General features: G+C 40.6%; 1 protein-coding gene across 1 annotated transcript; it reads left to right on the plus strand.

Annotated features, from left to right (window-relative positions):
• Positions 1 to 1504: 1504 nt before the first annotated feature.
• Positions 1505 to 22870, plus strand: vstm2b (V-set and transmembrane domain containing 2B). The gene is made up of 5 exons (XM_038701858.1): positions 1505 to 2138; positions 2681 to 2868; positions 3518 to 3547; positions 4386 to 4824; positions 21840 to 22870. Exons 1-5 carry the CDS (start codon positions 2066 to 2068, stop codon positions 21926 to 21928), a joined length of 819 nt encoding a protein of 272 aa, XP_038557786.1. The 5' UTR covers positions 1505 to 2065; the 3' UTR covers positions 21929 to 22870.
• Positions 22871 to 23452: the final 582 nt, after the last annotated feature.

The following is a 23452-nucleotide window of genomic DNA, read 5'->3' on the forward strand; positions in this document are numbered from 1 at the left end:
TAAATAAAGACAGATGTTTATTCTATTCGAGTGAAGTATTTAACGGTAATTTTACAGCAACCCTCTGTTTTGAAGGCGAGGACATCCAAAACAACATCATCCTGAGTTGAGTTTGTTGCAGAACAGATGTAAGATACAGGCTGATTTCCTTGAAAGGCTTTATACACTCAAGTCACACATCGGGAACAACTTGGGGTTTAGTATTTTGCCCAGGGACACTTTAACATGCAGACTGGAGGAGCTGGGGATCAAACCACCAATCTTCAGATTAGATGGCAACCTGCACTACCTCCTGAGCCACAGTCCCTGTCATTTCAGTCCTACAATAGTCAAGTAAAGACAAGACAGTCTGACTGAATGAAAGTACTGATTTTGTAGCTGTACAAAAATTTCACATTTCAGAATTTTGTCTTCCATGGCCACACATAGATCTATCAGCGCCTATACTGACCTTACTAAGGAGATCAGGTATCTGCCATGAGGTTGTCAATACACATTCAATTCAGTTTCTTCATTGTCACTATAAAAATCTGTGATTTTATAACAAATCTGTGTGAGAGAAACACTGGCATCGGTTTGGTACTCAGTATTGGCAGATACCCCAAATCCATATCAAGGGAGGGAAAAGTTGGATTGATGCTTCAAATTGCTGCATGAGGGAACACGAGGCAAAAGGAAAAAAAAAAACAACTAACATAATCTAAAATTGAAATGGAATGGACAGCCCTAGCTTGTCCTTGTATTTCCCCCAGTATTTGGACTTTGAATTTTCCCCCAGTGAAAAACCACTGCTGAACAATTGGTGATTGTTTGTATGCTACACATGATGCCACCGAAATTCATGCCTGATGCAGGTGTTGGAAATGTTCAAATGGGGACAACAATGTCTGGGGAAACACATTATAAGCCTGTGCACTTGTATTTGATTCAGGTGAGGGATTTAATGTGAAATAAGCTTAGGGAACTGTCTGTCTGAGGCTGTTTGTCTTGAAGCTCTTATAGAGATAGTAAGTCACACTGTGTGTGTGTGTGTGTGTGTGTATTTCATGTTTTTAGACCCTGTGGGGACTGAATGCACACTAACCAATGGGGACTTGTGCCACCATGGGGACAACAACTTCAGTACCCACGGGTAGAGACACTTTGTGAGGGTTAAGACGTGGTTTTAGAGTTCAGGTTACATTTGGGTTACAGTTACGGTGAGGGTTTACCTTGGGCATGCGGTTATGATGGTTAATTAAGGTTAGGGTAAGGGGCTATTGCGTCAATGAAATGTCCCCACTGGGATAGAGGAACAAAAATGTGTGTTTTCATAAATGAAAGAAGAAAAGACTTTATGGAAGCCAGGAGCAGTGAGTGGAAGACGAGGCACAACCACACTGTAGGGGGAGAGAGACAGAGAGAGAGAGAGAGAGAGAGAGAGAGAGAGAGAGCGCAGAGGACCCCTGCTGCTCGCGCCCTCGCGGTGCGCTCGCGACGCACACCAATCCTCGGGAAGGCTCCGGGTCTGTGACAGCAGCTAGAGGAGAGAGGGTGAACCGCAAACACGGGCAAACGTCTGTCTCTTCCCAGCAATCACTCCTGTTTCTCCGTATCAGGGGGAGGCTGTCCTTTCAGTGTCCTCCCCGGCTGTGGCAGCCTCTCTCACACAGAGGATCGGTTATGTGATGGGTGTTGGAGCGGAGCCCGGAGAGGGAAGCGGGGTGATGATGAAGAGCAGGTTTCTGCCGCTGTCCGGGAAGTTCGGTATCCACTTATACACGACGCTCAGCGGGGAATACAGGAGCCGCCGCTTTCACTGAGGGATTAACATTACTTCTTTGACTAATTTGCTGTAGATTTATCGCAGTTTTGTCTTGTTTCTGAGCTGAAACGTGGTTTAATGATGCTCCAGCTCACCTTCGGATCGTACATGTTGCCTGGCTGATACAGAGGCCGCCTCTGGATTGTGGTTCTTCTATGCCCATATTTGGAGCTATTTGAGTAGGCAGTTAACAGGACGCCACACATCCAGGTCAAATGACCGTCTAATGTCCCTGCTGAGAGTGACGAGCCTTACTGTGCCATGGAAAAAGCAGGATTCTACGGCCTCCTTTATTACTTCATTCTCCATTCGCCCTTTATGGTTTGTGCAAATGGTAAGTGAACCCCCAGAGAGGAAGCAAATGGAGAATGAGAGAAACAGTGGGAATTGACTGTGGCTTTTAAAAAGCTATACTTAAAAATAAATGCTAGCTGTCCACGGGATTAAACATGCATCCCACTAGTATTTAAACCAAGCCTGTGCATTTTTACTGTTCAGTTATTCCTTCTGTGTGAATAGTTGGATGTTTATAACAGTGCAAAACAAACCCACAGAATGACCCAGCCCTGCCCATAGCATCATGGAAAGCTTGGAGAACTGCTTTCCATTATTTGATTAAATAAAGCTGAGGCAGATTATAGATCACAGGTGCTCTAATAAAACCATTCCAGTCTACAAATGCCGGTTAATGGGGACTATAGGAGGAGAGCTTAAAATAGAGGAAGTCTGCATGATGGAGGGAGAATGGACGGCCACACACAGCAGGTCAAACTGATAGTTACAGGCTCATGAAATTTGTTTCACACACAGCAGTTTCACTTTGCCACCCCGCTCATTAATCTGGTGTCTCTCCTCTCTCCCCTTCATATGCCAAAGCTGCATTTACTGAAGTCCCCAAAGATGTGAGCGTGGGGGAGGGAGAGGATGTGGAGATGCCCTGCGCCTTCAAGGCTGTCAGCTCCGCGCCCATGTCTTTGGAGATCCAATGGTGGTACCTGAAGGAGGATGTGCCTAAAGAACTGCCTCATGAGCTGCAGATCAGCGCTCCGGCCAACAGAGCCAAGGTAACAACAACACTAACTCTGACAACAGACACGCAATTGTTTAATTATACATAATGCTAAAAATGTGTCCTACATGACCTGTTCCTATTTGTTGGACAAATACTGTACCTTCACACCTGAAAAAATCTGATCATAGGAATAGATAACAGTTGCACTTCTGCCATGTAAATTTGCCACCAACATTCGAACACTTTGTAGAAAGGCCACTTGTTGGTTATCAACATTATATTCCTCTCAGGTCTGCTGCCTAAAACCGCCATGATAGGATACTGTGGCAGGACGCAGTGGGAATTACTTTCCTCCTCGGCATTACAAATCAGTCTGAGTCTTTTTCAGTCATCGGGGGAGTCAGGGACAATCACATCTGCTGCATTTCCTCTGCGGTTTAAGCACATTAAAACATGCAGCGGGGGTGAAGAGAGCAGAGGAAAAAGATGAGAGGGCGAGAGAGAGAGGGAGAGAGAGTATCAATGGCGTCTTTGAGAAATGTACGCAAGCAGCTCTGCTCATGCCTCTCTCCACCACATGAAAGAAAAATCTTGTGTTATTGTTGCCAATGATGTGCATCTTTTAGTGTTTTAACAGCTGGTGTTTAGTTACTTGATAAACATGTTGTATATGTGTGATTCCCAATGCTTTCTCTTTTCAGGTCACTCCAAGGGAGGCCACAAAAATAAGTGTAAGTGTCTGCTTTCCTGACTGCACAGACTGAAGAGTGATGCTTAGCAGGCCAGAGGACAGTCATTCAATAAATTGCATTGATATTTATAATACTTAACATGTCCGAAGAGGAAAAAAAAAAAAACCTACTCGACATGGGGGAGGACATTATGTTTAAAAGGTGGAGTGTAATATTTATCCCACTGAAGAACATGCTCCTTCAGGCTGTCTCTTTGTGATAGCAGGACCAAAGGTCTGACTAGTGACTGATACACCCGACACGCATTCTTAGTGGATTATTTGACAAACTGGGTGAACCAGCATGGTTTCTGCTGCTTAGTGTTTAGCCTGTAATCATTTCTGGTAAAAAACAAAAAAACAAAAAAGAAAACAAAAAAGCTTTATCTTGGGACCTCAAAACTAAATTAAAGATCCATTTTATGCCTGAATACAAGTTGTCCATTTATATCAACAGATGAATTAGTCTAAGAAATCCTGTGACTATTATTCACCAAAGAATTTCTTCAGTGCTCTGCTATCCCAGTTCCTTCAGACTTGGTGTCCGTGTTACACATGCTGTGGCAGGGCTATAATAATATGTTAAATTTTTATTGTTAACATGTACCCTTATTAGGGATAATTGAGCCTCTTTAAGAACTAATGTGTCGGTCTGCTGAGCAGCTAATACAGGGCCATGAGTTGGGGCTTTTGCTGATGCCTGTTCCTCCCCCTTTACTCAAAAAAAATGAAGCTACCCGTATTAAGCTGCTGATTAATGCATATTTAAACTGGTATTTGATCAAGAGTTGCTGTTTGCAATGTTTCAGTGTTTCACTCCTCCTCTGCTTTGGTTCTAGACTGTGCGTGTTCAAGGCAACGCCATATCCCACCGCCTCAGCCTGTCCAAGGTGAAGAAGGAAGACGAGGGCGTGTACGAGTGTCGCGTGTCTGACCTGTGGGCCGACGAGACTCAGGAATTTATGGTTCGTGCCACGCTGCACGTCACGCCGGGTGATGGCATGGTGGCCGAGGAGGCCGTGTCGCACATCCAGAACCGCTGGCCCCTGAGGAATACCAACACGGCACTGGGAGGGGGCGGAGCGGGGAGGGCCACTTCAGAGCCCGGCCAGGGGCTGGCAGGAGGTCAGAGGTTAGGGCAGGGGAAGCACCGCGTGCCTCAGCAGGCCCAGCCTGGCCTCCTCCCGTCCATCTCGTCCACCACCACCTCGGTGGCCAAGTCGTCAGCCTCACCACTGCCAGGGAACGCAGCCATCCTCCGGCAGCAGCATGGAGCTGGTGAGTGAGTGTAGGAGGGGGGGGGGCGCTGGAAGTGAAACAGAGCCACAGTGACCCCTAGTGGTGGTGGAAGGGAGGAACCACCTGAGATTTACACACAGATCTTAGCAGACTTTGCAGGTGGCTGCTGTGCTGGTCTGCATCTGTCTCAAGGTTCATCCATCTTTGTAACTCAGATCTGAGCAAATGTACCGTTGTTTTTCTTTGACAGGGACCTTTTATCTTTGTGTAGCAGTGGAAGATATTTCAGTCTGAGATTCACCATGAAGTCCTCTGATCAATTGCACTTGCCACTATATTTCTAAGTATGTACAGTTTCTGCTACATACTTGACAAGTCTGGAGTCTGCCTTATTTCCATTTCATATTGGACAGAGTACTTACATAATACCATCATGCTTATATAGCTACTGGAATTACTAGGAATTTAAAATTGTCTTTCATTTGACCAGCTTTGGAAAGAGTGTGTATATATATATATATATATATATATATATATATATATATATATATATATATATATAAGGGGCGGCTGTGGCTCAGGAGGTACCCGTTAATTGGAAGGTCGGCGGTTCAGTCCCCGGCTCCTCCAGGCTGCATGTCGAAGTATCCTTGGGCAAGATACTGAACTCCAAATTGCCCGTGGCGGCTGTTCCCCCAGTGTATGAATGTGTGTGAATGTTAATTTCTGTTTGAGCACTTAGGCTCAGTGTATAAATGTGAGTGAATGGTGAATGCAGATGTAGTGTAAAAGCGCTTTGAGTGGCCAGAAAGGTGCAATACAAATACGGAGCATTTAGTATATAAATATATATTCTCATTCTGTCATCAGTAGTGACTCTCAGATTTGGGGGCTGCCCTGCATGTGAGATTATGGATATCTCTGCATTCACACACACTGTGTGTGTCTTCCCATGTGCTGTATGTGAGAAAACGAGTGTGATCACCCAGCTCCGCGTTCTCCGTCATCTATTCATATGCTGCTGCCCTACCTCAGTCACACTCTTCAAATTTCTCTTTAAATCAGGGAAGCGTTTTTGTTAACTTGTATACAAACACCTATTTATGGCAGCGGCTCTGCCAGTGGCTTGGCAGATGGTATGGGAGGGATGAGAGCAAGGGGGGGGTGGAGAGTTGTAATCTACCCCCCCCATAGCTCTTCTACCTGCCCCAGTTCTGAAGCATAATGTGAATAATTAAAACTCATCCGAGTCTAGTGGAGTCTTGTCAGCCGTGCTGCTGATACAGAGAGTCAGCCCCAAGGACTGCATGACAGATGCTGTCTGTCGGCTATGAAGGGCCTGCGCTCTGGTTGACTCCAACATTTAAACGTCCATGTGCTGGAATTGTATTGCGATATGACAGAAGCTAGTGAGAGGGTTTCAAGGTATTACAGTTGACATTGTTTCTGCTGCTCTCTGTGTCTGCTGAAGTCTGCTGTGTCAATTCAGAAGAGTATCAGTCCACTGTCCTCACAGCTTTGATCAGACGTTCAATGACAGGGAGAAGGGAGAGGACTTCATCACTCACTGATGCTGCTGCTCCTATATGTGTTGCCTTTTATGAGATGTCTGGAAAGACAGTCAGCATCTGTGTGTCTGTAAAGCAATATAAGCCAAACAGTCACGCAATAATAGCTTATGAATTTGTTCTCATACCCGTAGCAGGCATTGGATGATAGAGTCATTAGCCATAGATGTGCATTTGATGTATTTTAGGATCAATTTTACATGTAATGTTGTTTGCATATGTCAAACATTTCGAGTGACTGTAGAAGATTTGCCTCTTTTAATATATGCAAAAGGCAACAGCAACTTTTTCAGGGAACCTGTCAAGTCTCCACCTGCCCGAGAAATAAATACTACAACAAAGATTAGATTTCTGCACTTGAGCTGATGTAATGTGTGTTGAACTCATTCAGTGATTGCAGACACTTGAACAGTGTGGTGTTTAGTTTAATCAGGACAGGTACTAGCAATGAAGGGCTTTTTTAGACAGCTGCGTCTGCTCTGAGCATCGGAATCCCCTCTGGTGGTCATGCGGCGAGACATGTGCTGGCGCAGTGAAATGGAAAACACAGTATCTGACCACAGAAATGGTCAGTTATCAGTTTGTTTTAGGTTAAATGTGACAGGCCCACCCTGCAGACTAACCTGTGATAAGGCCCAATTCACACATCCAGTGATAAAACTGCAACAAATCCAAACCTGCTGTTACTGGGACACAGACTTCATCCTCCTGTATCTGTGTACCTTTCAGTAAGCCCCAAACCAAAAACAAACCAATGATTACCAAGAAGTTGTGAAGCCATGTGTCCACTGTTTATTTATGTAACCTACATCTGTTGGTTGCATTCTGGATGATTGCTGACGCAGCACATAAAACCTCACAGTCAGAGGCTCGACTTCAATTACTGGCCAGTCAAGCCTGATGGTTCAATGCCTCTAAGTGTTTGGGTCTTTTTAAAGCAGTACGGTAATGATGTCAACTGTTTTCTGATACAAGGCTGAGGACTCTAGAAAATGAAAGGTGACCATAATATAGATAACTGCAAATAATGATGATGATGTTTGTCATTTTGTGTGCTTCAACTACAGATAACAGCTCTCTGTGAGCCCGTTCCGCTCCGTTCTGTGCAGGCTACACATCCCACATCAAGCATTTCAGAATAAGAGCGTTTTGCCTGCCTGATTTTGCAGACTTCTTCAGATTTTGTTTATTTGTTCAGTTGTCTGTTCAGTGTTTAACTGTGTTTATTCTATAGACTCGCAGTGAATATTGAACTTTAGCTAAACCTTAAAAAAAAAAAAGCACATTGAATCGTAATCACAATATCTGGCAGAAAAATCACAATTAGATTCTTTCCCCAAATCATTCAGCTCTACTCTGACTCCAATTGTGTTAAAATGTGGTTGCCGTCGCACTAGTTCCCTCAGATCAGTGATTTCCAGTCTTTTTGGCTTGTGGCATGTACCTCGGTAACAATTAATAAACTGTGAATATCTTATTAAATACACACATTTATTACTTGTAATGTAAAATAAACAGAACTCATGGACTATGCATCTACTTTTTCATAGCACAAGAGGGACTCTTTTACAGGGCTGCTGTTGTAGCTAACTTCAGGGCTGTAGGGCCCTGTGAAATCAGTTGAAATTTGTTCCCAAATTCCGTGTTTTCCCATTTAATTTTAACGGGGCCCTGTCCACCTCTTTGAGCCTGTCTACAAGCTCTCTGATCGATTCCACTGCTGCTTTGCTGTCTATTCTGTTCCGTGTTGAAAGGAATTGCTCATGTTCACACCCCCTTTTACAGTATATGGTTACCAATTGAGTTAACCACCTCGTGAAATTAGCAATGTAATTATGGATGGCAATCATGTAGTGTATTTTACAGTATTGTATTGTACATCCTGTAATCACTGCAGTGGTCCTTTGTGGCTCTGTTAGAGCACTAAGCTACCAAAACTGAGGTTGTTGGTTTGAATCCCACCGAGGTCACATAAAAAGCTCATACCTGTGATTCTGTTCAGTTAGGAATAAGGAGCATAGTGATAGTAAACGGTATTTTAACAATAGCAGGGCTCAACGTTAAACTTTTTTGCAACTGGACCAAAAAAAAGTCATTTATCAGTGTTACAACAAAACCAAAGACTTACAAGTTATGTTATACTGTTAGCATGTTTAATCAGTTATTAAATACATCCTGGATATAAAAAAACTAAACTAAAATGTAATCAGTTCAAACGGTAGCAACCTGTCAATCACAAAGTAGTTCCGCCCAAAAGCATATGCTGCATTATCATCTATTTCCCCCTAAATAGGACCATAATTTACTCAATGAACATCATGTTATTTTTTAAAAATACAAATGTTTTTTCACTGGCCTGATTGGGCAAGTGAGTTGCTAGTTCAGCTGTCCCGACATTACTTTTTACTGGCCCCGGGCCATCGGGCCACCGTTATTGTTGAAAATCTTATTGAAAATTACGCATTTACTTTGTGTGAACATAATGTACTTTAATGCGAAACATGTCTTTCTACATGTTTTTGCTGTACTCAGTCAATGTCAGATGTACTAGTATATTACCACATAATTGTGTGATAGTACCATAGCGACAAAAAAAAAACTGTAGGCATATTTTGTCTTCTGAAAGAGTGTGTTATCATGTGATGGATAAATACAATTTCAGCAGTTTAATAAGAACATATTACAAATGGAATCAGTATCCATGAATTTGATGTATCATGCCAATATGCTTAGAGAAAAATTCAAATGTATGTGCATGTATTATTTATGGGAACAATTCACAATAAATGTTTTGCAACAGTAGGGTATTGAAATACTATAATACTATTTAATAGGGGACAATTCAAAATGAATGTGTTGTTGCAATACATGCACTGTGAATTGTCCCACATAAAATATGTTAATACTTGATTACTGATCATTTCCTCCCACGGATGTTCTGGAGGACAGCCTTATCAAATTCCAAAATTCCATCCATGTTTTCCACATTGAGGAAATCAGAGGGCCCTAGTGCTGTGTCTAAATATTCAGCTGCTGGTTAACACAACTCAGGAACTGTGGTTCTTTAGAGGCTGCATCACCAACTGAATATTTACTGTTAACATTCATGGCTAACCGGACTGTGCTCCGACCTCCAGCACACCTCCTTCACCTGAGCACGGACATAGTGCCTCGCTCTCTCCGCTACTCTTTCACTATTTCCACTTGTTTCTTTCTCACCTGAACTGGCCCCGCAGCTGCAATTCTCTAACATTGATACATGAGTTGTTTGATCTGTTTGCCATTCACAGTTAATTACATTGCTTAAAACTGCAGAATGGAACAATACTGACTCGACTAATGAAAAAAAAAAAAACACACACAGCAAACTCTGGTTGTGTATTTAAGCCTGTAGAGAGAGATTCTTTATTTTAGTTAAAGGGCAGGCATATAAAGGAATGAATTTAAACAATCAATATGACCATAATGTTGGTTTCTGTTACTTTTCAATTATAGTTTTTCTCATTTGCTTGAACACATTTGTCCATTCAGAAGTTACATTTTCAAAAAACTTCACACACAGGCCAAAACTGAATATTGCTGGCCAAAATTACACATTTTGTTTGCAAAATGCTCTAACCCTAGCAAAACATTGAAAACAGGCAACTAAGTAAATATTTCCATCAAACATCACAACTTATGGTCAAAGTAATATATTCTTAAAAACAAAGTACAAAATAGAGCTATCAAAATGAACCAGTTCAACCTTAATTTGTGCTGTATGCCTGTACCATTTGTTGATACTTTAGTATCTAGTATGTGGCTAAAAGGCAAGCAAGCACATCACAGCATGAATTGTATTATTTTCTCCAAAGATAAGAAAGTGCGACATGAGATGGTGGATGTTTTTGTTGTAGTTTCAAAATGTTGCAAGTGTCTTGCTCAGGGACACAATCCTGGATGTGTCACAGTGGGGAGTAGAACCCGAGTCTCTCACACCAAAGGCATGCGTCTAATCCGCTACACCATCACCACCCCCGCATCCACCACCTTTGCATCACTAGTTTAATCAGTAAATGACAACTCAGCTGCTTGGCATAGCATGTTTTTAAACATTAAAAAATCATATTTCAGAAATTATTTCAGCATATAATGGAATAACATTAAATAGATCATGTTAACAACAATGAACGATCATAAGTCATTAGCTTAGCTTTACTTCTTTTACCATTAAGGGACAAATAAACATTTTTTTCTACCATAACATATAGGGATGGGGATCGTTAATTTTTATTGATATTGATACCCTTATTGAGACTGCTTAACGATCCGATTCTTTATCGATACTTTACTATTATTTAGTGATGGTTATTTGGTAAGACCAGACCTAACGGGCATGAGGTACAGTGGATAGAAAAAGTCTACACACCCCTGTTAAAATGCCAGGTTCTAATGATGTAAAATAATGAGACAAAGATAAATCATGTCAGAACTTTTTCCACCTTTAATGTGACCTATAATATGAGCAATTCAATAGAAAAACAAACGTAAATCTTCAAGGGGGAAAAATGAAAAATAAAAACCTTACAATAACCTGGTTGCATAAGCGTGCACACCCTCTTATAACTGGGGATGTGGCTGTGTTCAGAATTAACCAATCACATTCAAACTCAGGTTAACTAGAAGTCATTACACACCTGCCATCATTTAAAGTGACTCTTGATTAATTGATTAATCACAAATAAAATTCAGTTGTTCTAGGAGGATTTTCCTGATATTTTCTTAGTTGCATCTCTGAGCAAAAGCCATGGTCCACAGAGAGAGACAGTCAGGAGACGGGAACAAAAGAATTTCCAAAGCATTAGATATACCACGGAACACAGTGAAGACAGTCATCATCAAGTGGAGAAAATATGGCACAACTGTGACTTTACAAAGAACTGGACGTCCCTCCAAAATTGATGAAAAGTGGTCAGGGAGGCTTCCAAGAGGCCTACAGCAACATTAAAGAAACTGCAGGAATTTCTGGCAAGTACATGTGACAACTATCTCCCGTATTCTTCATATGAATTGGCTATGGGGTAGGGTGGCAAGACAGAAGCCTTTTCTTACAGAGAAAAACCTCCAAGCAAGGCTGAAATTTGCAAAAACAAACATCAAGTCCCCCAAAAGCATGTGGGAAAATGTGTTATGGTCTGATGAAACCAAGGTAGAACTTTTTGGCCATAATTCCAAAAGGTATGTTCAGTGCAAAAACAACACTGCACATCACCCAAGGAACAGCATACCCACAGTGAAGCATGGTGGTGGCAGCATCATGCTTTGGGCCTGTTTTTCTTCAGCTGGAACCGGGGCCTTAGTCAGGGTGGAGGGAATTATGAACAGTTCCAAATACCAGGCAGTTTTGGCACAAAACCTTCAGGCGTCGGTTAGAAAGCTGAAGATGAAGAGGAAGTTCACCTTTCAGCACGACAACGACCCAAAGCACACATCCTAATCCACAAAAGCATGGCTTCACCAGAAGAAGATTAATGTTTTGGAATGGCCCAGCCAGAGCCCAGACCTGAATCCAACTGAACATCTGTGGGGTGATCTGAAGAGGGCTGTGGCGATGTCCTCGCAATCTGACAGATTTGGAGCGCTTTTGCAAAGAAGAGTGGGCAAATATTGCCACGTCAAGATGTGCCATGCTAATAGACTCCTACCCAAATAGACTGACTGCTGTAATGAAATCAAAAGGTGCTTCAACAAAGTATTAGTCTAAGGGTGTGCACACTTGTGCAACCGGGTTATTTGAGGGTTTTTTATTTTTCTCCCTCAAAGATTTCAGTTTTTCTATTGAATTGTTCATATTATAGGTCACATTAAAGGTGGAAAAAGGTCTGACATGATTTATCTTTGTTTCATTATTTTACATCATAACAAACTGGCATTTTAACAGGGGTGTGTAGACTTTTTCTATCCACTGTAGGCCTGCACGGTATGAGGAAAATATTCAATGTGCGATAACGTTATATATTGAGATGACTTATCACTTGCGATAAATAAACATATTTAAGTGTACATATTAACTGCCTGGTTGTTTTTAATTTAAGATTTTAAATACAGCTGAATGTTTCTAGACAACTGCAAAGTAACTCAATAACTTTATCTGACATCACATGTAGGGTGACTGTATCAGTCCCTCCTCCTCTCTCGCTGGCTGCAGGTAACATTACCAGGTAGAGGTTCTATTTAGCTTGTTTTTAACATTTGGCTAATGCCAAGCTAGCGTTAGCTGTGCTTGTAGAAAACATACAGCATGAGATACTGAGGACAGAGATTAACGTTACCTTACAGACAGGTGGACTGATAAAGTATTGTCTTTTTACTTGCGAAGGTTTTATTGCACATACTTACAGTAACGAGTGTAGCTGTCATCAACTAAAGTTACAGTAGTTTGGAGCTAACCGTATTCCACCGCGACGGCGCCGCCTCACACTCTGCTCAATACAAGTTCAATACATTTTCCATTAAGATATAGTGACTTAAAATGTGCTTCACCAAACATTAAAGGGTTTTACTATTTACAACACTTGTTACATTCACCCATTCACACATACATTCATACAGCGTCTACTGTCCTCAGTGCTCATGATAATACTAATATACCCATACAGCATTCAGGAGCAATTTGTGGTTCGGTATCTAGCCCAAGGACACTTCGACTGGCTGGGTATCGAAGTGACCCTCCAATTACTAGACGACCAGCTCTCACAGTTTAAAAAAACTTTAAGTTGTTTTTGAGTTTTTAGAATTATAACTGTCACTGACTGATTTCCGAATGCGTCACTGGATCTAGAGGATCTCTGGAACAGATTTCTTGGCAAAATCAGAGAGAAAGTGAAATCCTCCCTATATTTTACAGTGTTATTGTGTGGGTGTAGATCAGTTTGTACCCGTAGACAAGAAGTCATATCAAGACAGCATGGCTATAATGGAGTTGGTTAGCAACAACAGAATCTAATATTTAAAAACTACATTAAGACCTCTGTCTATTGAAGAAAAAAAATCTATTTCTTTAGAAGGATACACATTTCTCCAGAAACAGTGCAGTAGCAAAGATATGTATGGTATTTTAAATAAAGAGGGTAAATGTGATTACAGGAAATTAAAAAGCACGTATTAAAGCAAAAAGATGAGACAGAATGTTTAACCACACAGTGAAAAGAATGTACTGAACATCACCAACTGAAAACCTACAACTGTGGAAGAGTATCCAGGCTTAGAAATTCCCTTTTCTGCAGATCAAACTATTCAAATGAGATGATAGAGAAATAAATGATAAAGGTCAGCACTAACATGTACAGTAGAAAGATCAGAAGAATTAAATAACTCCTTCAACTAAGCCTACTAATAGCCAACTATTGAGGCTATATGTTGGTCATTTCTGAGGATTTATAAGCAGCCACAGATGCAGTGGCAACGTTTTCTAATTGCATTGCTTCCTCTCTGATCTCGCTACTTCACTGAAGCACATTATACCTTCTACAGTTTAGCTGCACCATGTTTAAATCACAGCTTCATTTTTCAGCTCAATGAATAACACGCCGTGTTCAGAACCTGGTGATACAAATTCACTTGAATCCATTTCATAAAGCAGCTAACAAAGGATCATCCAATGTATCTGTCACATTATGGCCATCAACATGTTGGTGGGATTAAAAAGCTTCACTGTTAAAATGAAATTTCCGAAAGTGTTTCCTATCCAGTCATTACAGCTGACAAGAGAACTAACGGAGCACAGTCAGCACAATGCTTATATACTTATATACTATATCCCGGATTGAATTACTAACATTGAATTTGTATTTGCAGTCTACTTTTGTTTTGACAAGAGGGAACACAAGTGACCGATCACAGAACAATTATTTTCTTTGTTCTTAATCCAGATGATCCTGTGTTGTCCTCTTTGCTCAAATACATTTATTGTAGTTTATCTAATCTATCTAATCTACTTTTTTCTGAAATGCTGCTGAAATCGAGCAGTCCTTTCGTTAAGTGCACCACTAACCATTCAGTTAAACAAAACGTATTCATCCTGTTTTATCTTGAGTTTCCTCCTCCACATTGCGTTCATGGCTAGTTTTAGTTTGTCTAAACTGCTGTTTACATTTGTTTCCTGTCTTTGTCACATCTTACTGTCTATATTCCTCAGGATTAAAAACCATAACAAGCATTACATTCTAGTAGGGCTGTGCAATATGACTAAATAGGTAAATATAGGTAATTTCATATTCCAATAATGATACATAAAGATCATTTATTGTTAATTCAATGAAATATCATGAATTACTGTTGGAATTTCCAACAGCAACTCATTCTCTGCATCATAAAGGTGGGATAACATGCAATTCTGGGGAAATCCTATACCATGACAAATACCATGATAATAGCTAATGTTAGCTAGGCTGTGGCTAACTTACTTGCTGCTGCAAAGGTAACGTGAGAGGACGAGACGCTCCCAGGGCAGCACAGTGATATTCACAGCTCTCCTGCTGCTACAGCATCACAGCAACAGCATGTTTTAGTGAAGAAGAAAGTAAACTGAATGTCTGTGGGCAACTCATTAAACGTTAGCTGACACACACATCATGCCTGGAGCTGCTGCAATAGTGTAGCGTGGTTCAACAGACTTCTCTCTTTGGTATAAGCTCCTCGTTTTTGCTTGCATGGTCTGATTCCTCTTGTTCAGTATCACCAAGTTCCGAGTAAATGTCGCTCTCGTCCACATTTGTTTGTTATGAATGCAAATTTCTTCTCCGCAACACCGGCATGTGTGGAAGAAAGGACCATGGTGACGTTAGTTTCAATTTGGATATTGGATATTACATTGGATATTCAGCAGATGTCTGTCAAAAATCCAACATAAAACTAACTTCACCACGGTGCAAACAGTACAAAGCGATGAAATAAACGATAGAGCATAATTGTAAACGATAGATGTTTTTCTATTGTCAACGGTAGATATCGTCATATCACAAAGCCCTACATTCTAGTGAACATTCCAAAGTTGTCCCAATTATGTCAGGCTGAATTTGGGAGAAATGTGTACATCTTTCTACATGTAAAAAATATTAAAACACGTAAAATTGAATAGGGCGTTAGCCTGCTGAGATCAACAATGATTTCCACACTGTCAGGAAAATAACTGTTTGTCATGCTCATAGTCAGTGTTGGGAAACTTACTCAGAAATTGTATTATACTACTAGTTACTTATTACTCCTTAAAATAATATAATTATAAAATGCGCTCCCCTGATTGGCTGCTGACAGCTTTGTTTGTTAGTTTCGCTGGATTGGATGGCTGTAGTGGAGGTTGTACCAGAGTGTGGTTTAAAAGTACTTTAGCCGACTTGTCTTAAATTCAACACAGAAGCTGAGAGTGTTACGCCAGGAATCCACAGACTCCGGCTACAGCACGTTATGGCTGCGCCACGGTTTTGATGCGTCCACTGGAAGCGTTTCAGCAGCAGAGCGTGCAGCCTCCTCCACTTTATTTACTTGTTATTAATTTGTCCTTTTTGTGCTTCTACTACCATCTTCTTCTTCTTCTATGTGGCCCCGTTTCGTTCCGTCCACTTCAGGCTGCGTGTCCCACAAGAAGCATTTCAGAATCTGAGCATTTTGCCTGCTTGATTTTGCTGACATGTTTAGATTTTGTTGATTTGGTAATCAGAGTTTGCTCTTCGTGTTTCTACTGTGATTAAGTAGGCTACATAGTTAAGTCATTTCTTTTTGTGTCTGTTTCAACCGTGTTTATTGTTGTTTTATGATTGGGAGTCTCCACAGGGTGTTTTATTTTGAAAATTGACCGGATTCTCTATGCCATTCTGTGTCTGACTTCCTGTCTGGTTCGATCTGCTCTGTGCTGTTTGACGCGGCTTGTGTCAAAAATAGAGCTGCTACCTTTTCTCTGCGGAGCGGAGAGCCACTTCTGGTGGACTCAACAGCATTGAATATAATGTCAATAGATTTTAGCCGTTAGAACCCTGCCTCTAATTTGCACTGTCCTCTGTTTCCATGAGCCTTCACAACTGCCATCAGTGTTGGTTTGGTCATTTTGTGACAGGACTCGATTTGTAACATTTACAGCCTGCCATGTAGTTGCTCGTGTGTACAATGATGCAGCAAAAAAAGAAGAAGCAGAGATTCTATTGATTAAAACATGATTAAGTGATGATAAAGTATAAGTGATGTTTTAAAATGATCTCTGGTTGTTACTGTGGTCGTATTTGCCTCATGATGATGAAGGTTTTTTATTAGATGGTTGGTTGTCGAAGTTTAGTTTTTAATAACTGCTTAACTTTATGTCTGATGTTAAATTTGCACCTGGGAAATGTTTTACTAATTATTCTTTATTGGAGAAAAATGTTAGATAAAATGGATTTTCCTTGAGTAGCATAAAGCTGGTGCAGATTTTTATCTAAAAGTGTTCCTGATTATTATTGTGGTGGTATGGGCTGATATTTTCATATTTGAGTCCTTGAGTGGATTGTCAACTGGGAAGGCTGCTGGTGTCTGTTACACACTGAATCCATTACAGATTAAGTGGGTTGTTGACACTTTTCTGTTGACAGAAGAACCTGTAGGAATCCATCTCTGCAGTTTTGTGTGTTTTTTTTTTTGTTTTTTTTTACAGTTTTCTCTGAGTTGATCTGCTCTAAGTATATAACAGATGAAGGTTACAACTGTGACAAAATTGAAAGATTACCCTATGCTCGCTCTCGGCTCTGCTGCCTTATCCTCAGTAATAACAGGAAACAGTAATGTGAGCGGGGGAGGGGGACATCTGTCTCTTTTCTGCAATGTCATCTGACATGTGAGTGGCAGAAACAATTAATATGGGAGGAGGGACGTTGGCGGCGGCTGGCAGGGCGAGGGGAGAGATAAGCTGTCAGGTGTCTCAAATTGCCTCTCATATTTTTATTTTTCATCTGAGGTTTGGGGGGGCTTGCGTAGTCACTGATAAGCCTGCCCCACCCTTCTCTCTCTGTCTGTCCATCTCAGTCAGGTGCTTTATGCTGAATTCACTGAGTCCTTGTCAACTTGTAAAGTTGGGAAACCACCGCATAACCAAGTTGTATTTACAAGGTATTTACATTCAGATGCTCGTCGATCACTGTCACAACTTTGTTGTTGGCCATTCCTGGTCATAATGCTGGTGTTCTGTGAACTTTTCTGTAAACTTCGTTTTATGACAGAATGAAACTAAATTCTGTGTATCGTTTGTTCTTTAATTATTCCATTTCAAAACTGAATTGAGAAAAAAAAAAAGAAGTTGTCTTTTGGTTTGCAGCAAATACACTTGGGAAATGGTAATGCCTTATTTAATAAAATGAATATTAGCTTTAACATCAACATAAGTGGGTTTTTAGTTAGAAAAACAGGAGGCTCAGCGGTGTGACATTGATGACTACATTAAAGCCCCATTCACAATACACAATATAACAAAGGAATACTTTTAAACAGTGGCGCTCTAACTCCGACAATACTGTCAAAATAAGCTAAATACCCCAACGCCATGAATCCACTGACTCGGGCTATGGCAGGTTATGGCAGCGCCACGGTTGGAAGTCCACTGGAGAAGAAGCGTTTCAGCGGCAGAGTGTGCGGCCTGCCCCACATTATTGAGTGAGTTATTAATTTGTCCTTTTTGTGCTTCTGCTACCTTCTTCACAGCTCTATGTGACCCCATTTTGTTCCGTCAACTTCAGGCTTCATATCCCACAAAGAGAATTTCAGAAGAAAATATTTTTTTTTGTTGTTTTACAATTGGGAGTCTCCACAGGGTGTTTTATTTTGAAAATTTACCAGATTCTCTCTGCCGTTCTGTGTCTGACTTCCTGCCTGGTTCGATCTGCTCTGTGCTGCTTGACGCGGCTAGCGGCAAAAATAGACCTGCTAGCTATTCTCTGTGGAGAGACACTTCCGGGACCATTGTAACGGTTTTGAAACCAAGACCAAGTTCACGGTCTCGTGTCGCGTATCCCAGAGACAGAACCGCAACACACCTGCTCCACGGACTGTTGAGCTCTCATTACAGTGCAACTGTGCCGGCGGCGGCGGCCGGTGGAGGGTGGGCTTGGTAGAGGTGTATATTGTAGGCTATTTGTAATAACAGTAGGTTATTGTAGGTAATTTTCCACTTTAACGTTAGTTGAGTGTTTATTAACTTGAACACACCGGCTTTCTCCGCCTCTTCCTGTTTCTAACATATAACAAACCTGTGTGATGACAATAACTCCGTTTCAACAATTTTTTTTTACGATTGTGTTTCCCAACCCTCTCCTGGAGTAGCGCAACGTTTGTCCTGCACGATTTTATTACTCCCTGCTCCAACACACTTGATTTAAGTAGCTTTAGGACTTCATGATGAGTTGATAGTTTAAATCAGCTGTGATGGAGCAGGGATAGATCTAAAACACACATGGTTATATAAACAGTTAGCTTACGTTATCCAGAGTATCCAGAGTAATAAAGCTAATCCTACCATACATCTTCAAGAGCCACCATTGGCGTATACTAATTTGTGTGATTTAGATTTACAAATATTGATAGTGGTAACTATTTTGACTGCGAACATATGCCAAGACCCAGCAGACTTTTTTTCAATGGATAATGCAAATCAGTCACTGCAACTCCTTTTCTAACTGTGTAATGTGTGTGTATAAAGTGGATTAAGTAATGGTACTATTGCAGTACTATTTACTAACAGTAACATGAACGTGACTCTAGGGCTGGACAATATGGCCAAAAATGTTATCACGATAAAAAGTTTCACATCTTCCGATATCTATAATTATCACGATAAGTATTAAATTGTTATTTCTTTTGAGTTTAAAGGCTGATTTTTGCTCCTTAGTGAAAGTTGAAGAAACCTGATGGTTAATTGTGGTTTTAACTTCTTTATGGTCAACACTTGAGGCGAAACAGTGGATCACTTCACAAATCTGAGGTAGAACATTCAAAACAATTATGATAAAATCTTTCTCAACAAATATGCACAAGTAAAAATGAAGTAAAAGCTTTTTTCAGTCCTTTTTCCTCAACAAGATAAACATCTTAATACAAAAATTAAGTCCTAATTTCATTCAAGTGAATAAAATCAAATAACATTTATTGAATATTTATTGAGCATTTGTTAAATTGTTAATGAAAAAAATTAGTTATGGACACAGATTTTACAGTTTTTGTAGTCCACCAGCTATAGTCCATAGTTTCCACAGTTGTCAGTTTTTTATATTAAATTCAGCTGATTGCATTGAAATTCCATAGTATGTTGTTTTTCAAACGGAAATCATGAATGAGTGTGTTTGTTTTTCTTCGCTGCCTAGACAGAATAGGCTCAAATCAAGACAGTCACCCTTTGGAATTACCTGCAATTTCTGCCTAAATTGGTCAGAAAATGTTATCTGATCTTTATGTAGGTTACAGCAATAGACAATAGACAGTCTGCTTAAACTAATACCACACAAATAATCATACGTGTTCATGTTTGTATTGAACACACCATGTAATCAGTCACAGAGAAGGGTGGAAAAAGTATGTGAACCTTTGGATTTAATAAGTGGTTGACCCACCTTTGGCAGCAGTAACCTCAACCAAATGTTTCATGTAGCTGCAGATCAGACCTGAACAATGGTCAGGAGGGATTTTGGACCATTCCTCTTAACAAAACTGTTTCAGTTCAGCAATATTCTTGGGATGCCTGGTGTGAATCACTCTCTTGAGGTCATGCCACAGCATCTCAATCTGGTTGAGGTCAGGACTCTGACTGGGCCACTCCAGAAGGTGTATTTTCTTCTGCTGAAGCAATTCTGTTGTTGATTTACTTCTGTCCTTGGGGTCGTTGTCCTGTTTCATTACCTATCTTCTGTTGAGCTTCAATTGGTGGACAGATGGCCTTACATTCTCCTGCAAAATTTCTTGATAAACTTTGGAATTCATTTTTTTGATTGAAGGGTCCCTTTCCAGGATCTGAGGCAGTGAAGCAGCCCCAAACCATGATTCCCCCTCCACTGTACTTCACAGTTGGGATGAGGTTTTAATTTTGGTGCTTCTGTGCTTTTTTTCCTCCACACATAGGGTTGTGTGGTCCTTCCAAACAACTCAACTTTACTTTCATATGTCCACAGAATATTTTGCCAGTAGTGCTGTGGAACATCCAGGTGCTCTTTTGCAAACTTCAGACATGCAGCAGTGTTTTTTTGGACAGCAGTGACTTCCTTTGTGATGTCCTCCCATGAACTCAATTCTTGTCGTCAACAGAGATGTTAGCATGTTCCAGAGATGTCTGTAAATCTTCAGCTGACACTCTAGGATCCTTCTTAATGTTACTGAGCATTCTGCGCTGTGCTCGTAAAGTCTTCTTTGCAGGACGGTCAAAAGAGTAGCGACAGTGGTGAACTTTCTCCATTAATTTGTATTACCGTGGACTGATGAACATCAAGGCTTTAAGAGATACTTTTATAACCCTTTCTAGCTTCATGCAAGTCAACAATTCTTAATCTTCTGGACACATCGTCTTCTGGGAGTGCTTTTGAGGCATTGTTCATATCAGGCAATGCTTCATGAGAATAGCTGTGCGACTGTGGCCGCGGAAAACAGACATCGCAAAGCAAGAACAGCGACAAGCAAGTGTTATTTGAACAGCACAAAATATTTTAATAAATATACCACAACAAAAACACTGTCAGAAGTGTTGGGATTTTGCTTTGCATGACTAATAAGACCCAATCAGGAAGCCAAATGTCAGTGTCAGTGTCATCATTTTTAAAGTCCTGCATTCTCTCCTGTCTGCACTAATATGCCAACCTAGAGTAAAAACAAAACAGGGTCAGCAGTGTTTTCAAACTTCTCCAGTTTAGGCTTTTGGATTTGCTGTTTTAGTCTGGAAAGCAGGCGTAAATGTAGCCAAAGTGCTGTGTTTTAAAATGACAATAGTAGTGTGGATATAGCCTCAGTTGTTTTTAGCCATGCTTGGCTCTGTGGTTGGCAATGTCGGTCGGTCTAGCACTTCGATACAGGATGAAATATCTATAACTACTTGATGAATTGTCATGGAATGTGTTTAAGGCGTTCATGCTACCCACTGGATGAATTGTAGTAACTTTGGTGAACTTCGGTGGTCCTTTTCATCTCCCACAAAATAATTTGTTAATTCCAATAATGACATTCCCATCAGCCTCAGTTGTAATATGCTGTTTTATGCTAATTAGCAAATGTTAGAATGTTAACATGCTAAACTAAGATGGTGAACATGGTAAAAATGATACCTGTGATCACATTAGCATTGCTGTGCGTAAGTACAGCCTCACAGAGCTGCTAACATAGCTGTAGACTCTCAGTGTTGTTGATTGAGTGTTTTGTTGCCTTTTGCAACATTATTAAATACGATACTTTTAAGTGCGATTTGTAGAATCCAGTTGTAAATTTCTTTCTCTTCTACCTTTCTGTCTCACACAGGCTGCAGTGTGATGAGCACCATGGATCCCCTCCTCTGCATCACTCTCCTGTTCCTGCATAAGCTACTCCCTTTCCTATTGGCCCACTGAAGAGACTTCAACCAAAATTATGTTGACCTGCAACTTTCTCACTTTCTATACCAAAAAACCCCCCAAAACAAGCAGCAGTCAGTGCCCACCAGGGCAGAAAGGGTCACATTAAATCGATGAATGCCGTTGCAACACATCACTGCAGGGAGTGAAAGCACTGCAACAGAGGATGGAGGAGTCGGACTGATGAGACTAAAGAAAAGAAGGATGCTCCTCAGACTGGAAACAGAGATGGAAGAAGACTGTGGAGAAGGGAAATGCTTACAGTGAATGATGGGAGCATCGCTAATGATCCACACAGATACAACGTGGCCACATGAAGCGTTGCCTCATATTCTGCACCTGCTTCATGCATGGCCCTCCTCAAACAGTCCACACTCACATTTCAGCAACACTGCAGCACTTCCACTGTCAGTTCTGTTCATCTGACACAGATGAACTCAGATCACTTCAGTGTGACTCCTTTTGCTGAATTCAACGTAGCCACTTTCATTCGTTGGAAGCCATTTTCCATTTTATCTCTCTGTTTTTTTCTTTGGAAGGGGCAGTTTGATCAGCATGACAGGTCGATCATTTGCATATTTTAATGTAGCTGTGTCAGGCATCTTCATTATACAGTCACTGTTAATCCAGTGTGTTAGTCTGATGTATGCTATGTCCATCCCCCTCCTACACACACACACACACACACACACACACACATTTTTGTTCTGAGCTATGTTCCATAATGTAAACAACAAAAAATAAGCTGATATATTTTGATTGAGATAAGGCACACCTTACCATTGTTGTCGTTAATCACCTCCAATAATGTTTATTTTTATTAAATATATGGTGAGTCATTTCATTTCTATGAGACAAAATGATTTATTGATAACTTGCCAACCGCAGTTAAGATGAAGGTTTATTGTTTTTGTAATAAAAGGTAGATTTCAAAGGTTTCATATGTTAGTGGATTTCTTTCACTGCAGATGGTTATTCACATTAGCACAAGTAGTTTCACAGGAAATGACATTAATCCTCATTACTCACAGTCAACACTAGCTTTGTGTCCATGCAGGGACAACTCCATTCCACTACAGGCAAAGCTTAAGTATGTTGATGTCATCTACACAACTAGTCCTTTCTCAAGCCCCACCGTCATCTCAACAGTTTCCCAGGACAAACAGACTCTTGGAAAAGGTTTCCCAAATACCAATGCCTTGATTTCCATGAAATTCTCATCAATGTTCATCAATATTTTTGTGATTTATGACCTCTAATGATGCAAACAGACCACTTGTACAAAAGATAACACAAAATGAAATGTGCAAATTGCCAGCAACATTAAATAATATTTAAATTGGGATAAATCCTTTTAAATTATAAATTATTATCAACAACCCAGTGAAACAACTGAAACCAGACTGATAACAGGTGAATCACTCCTCAAGAAGAAGAAATATACAGTACTGTGCAAAAGTTTCAGGTGTGAAACTAATGCTATCAAGTAAAAATGTTTTCAAAAATAGACGTGTTAATAGA

Source organism: Micropterus salmoides, unplaced genomic scaffold (genome assembly GCF_014851395.1).
Source record: "Micropterus salmoides isolate LMB-PRFRI ecotype aquatic unplaced genomic scaffold, ASM1485139v1 Ms_hic_scaffold_6, whole genome shotgun sequence".
In the NCBI taxonomy this organism is placed as follows: Eukaryota; Metazoa; Chordata; class Actinopteri; order Centrarchiformes; family Centrarchidae; genus Micropterus; species Micropterus salmoides.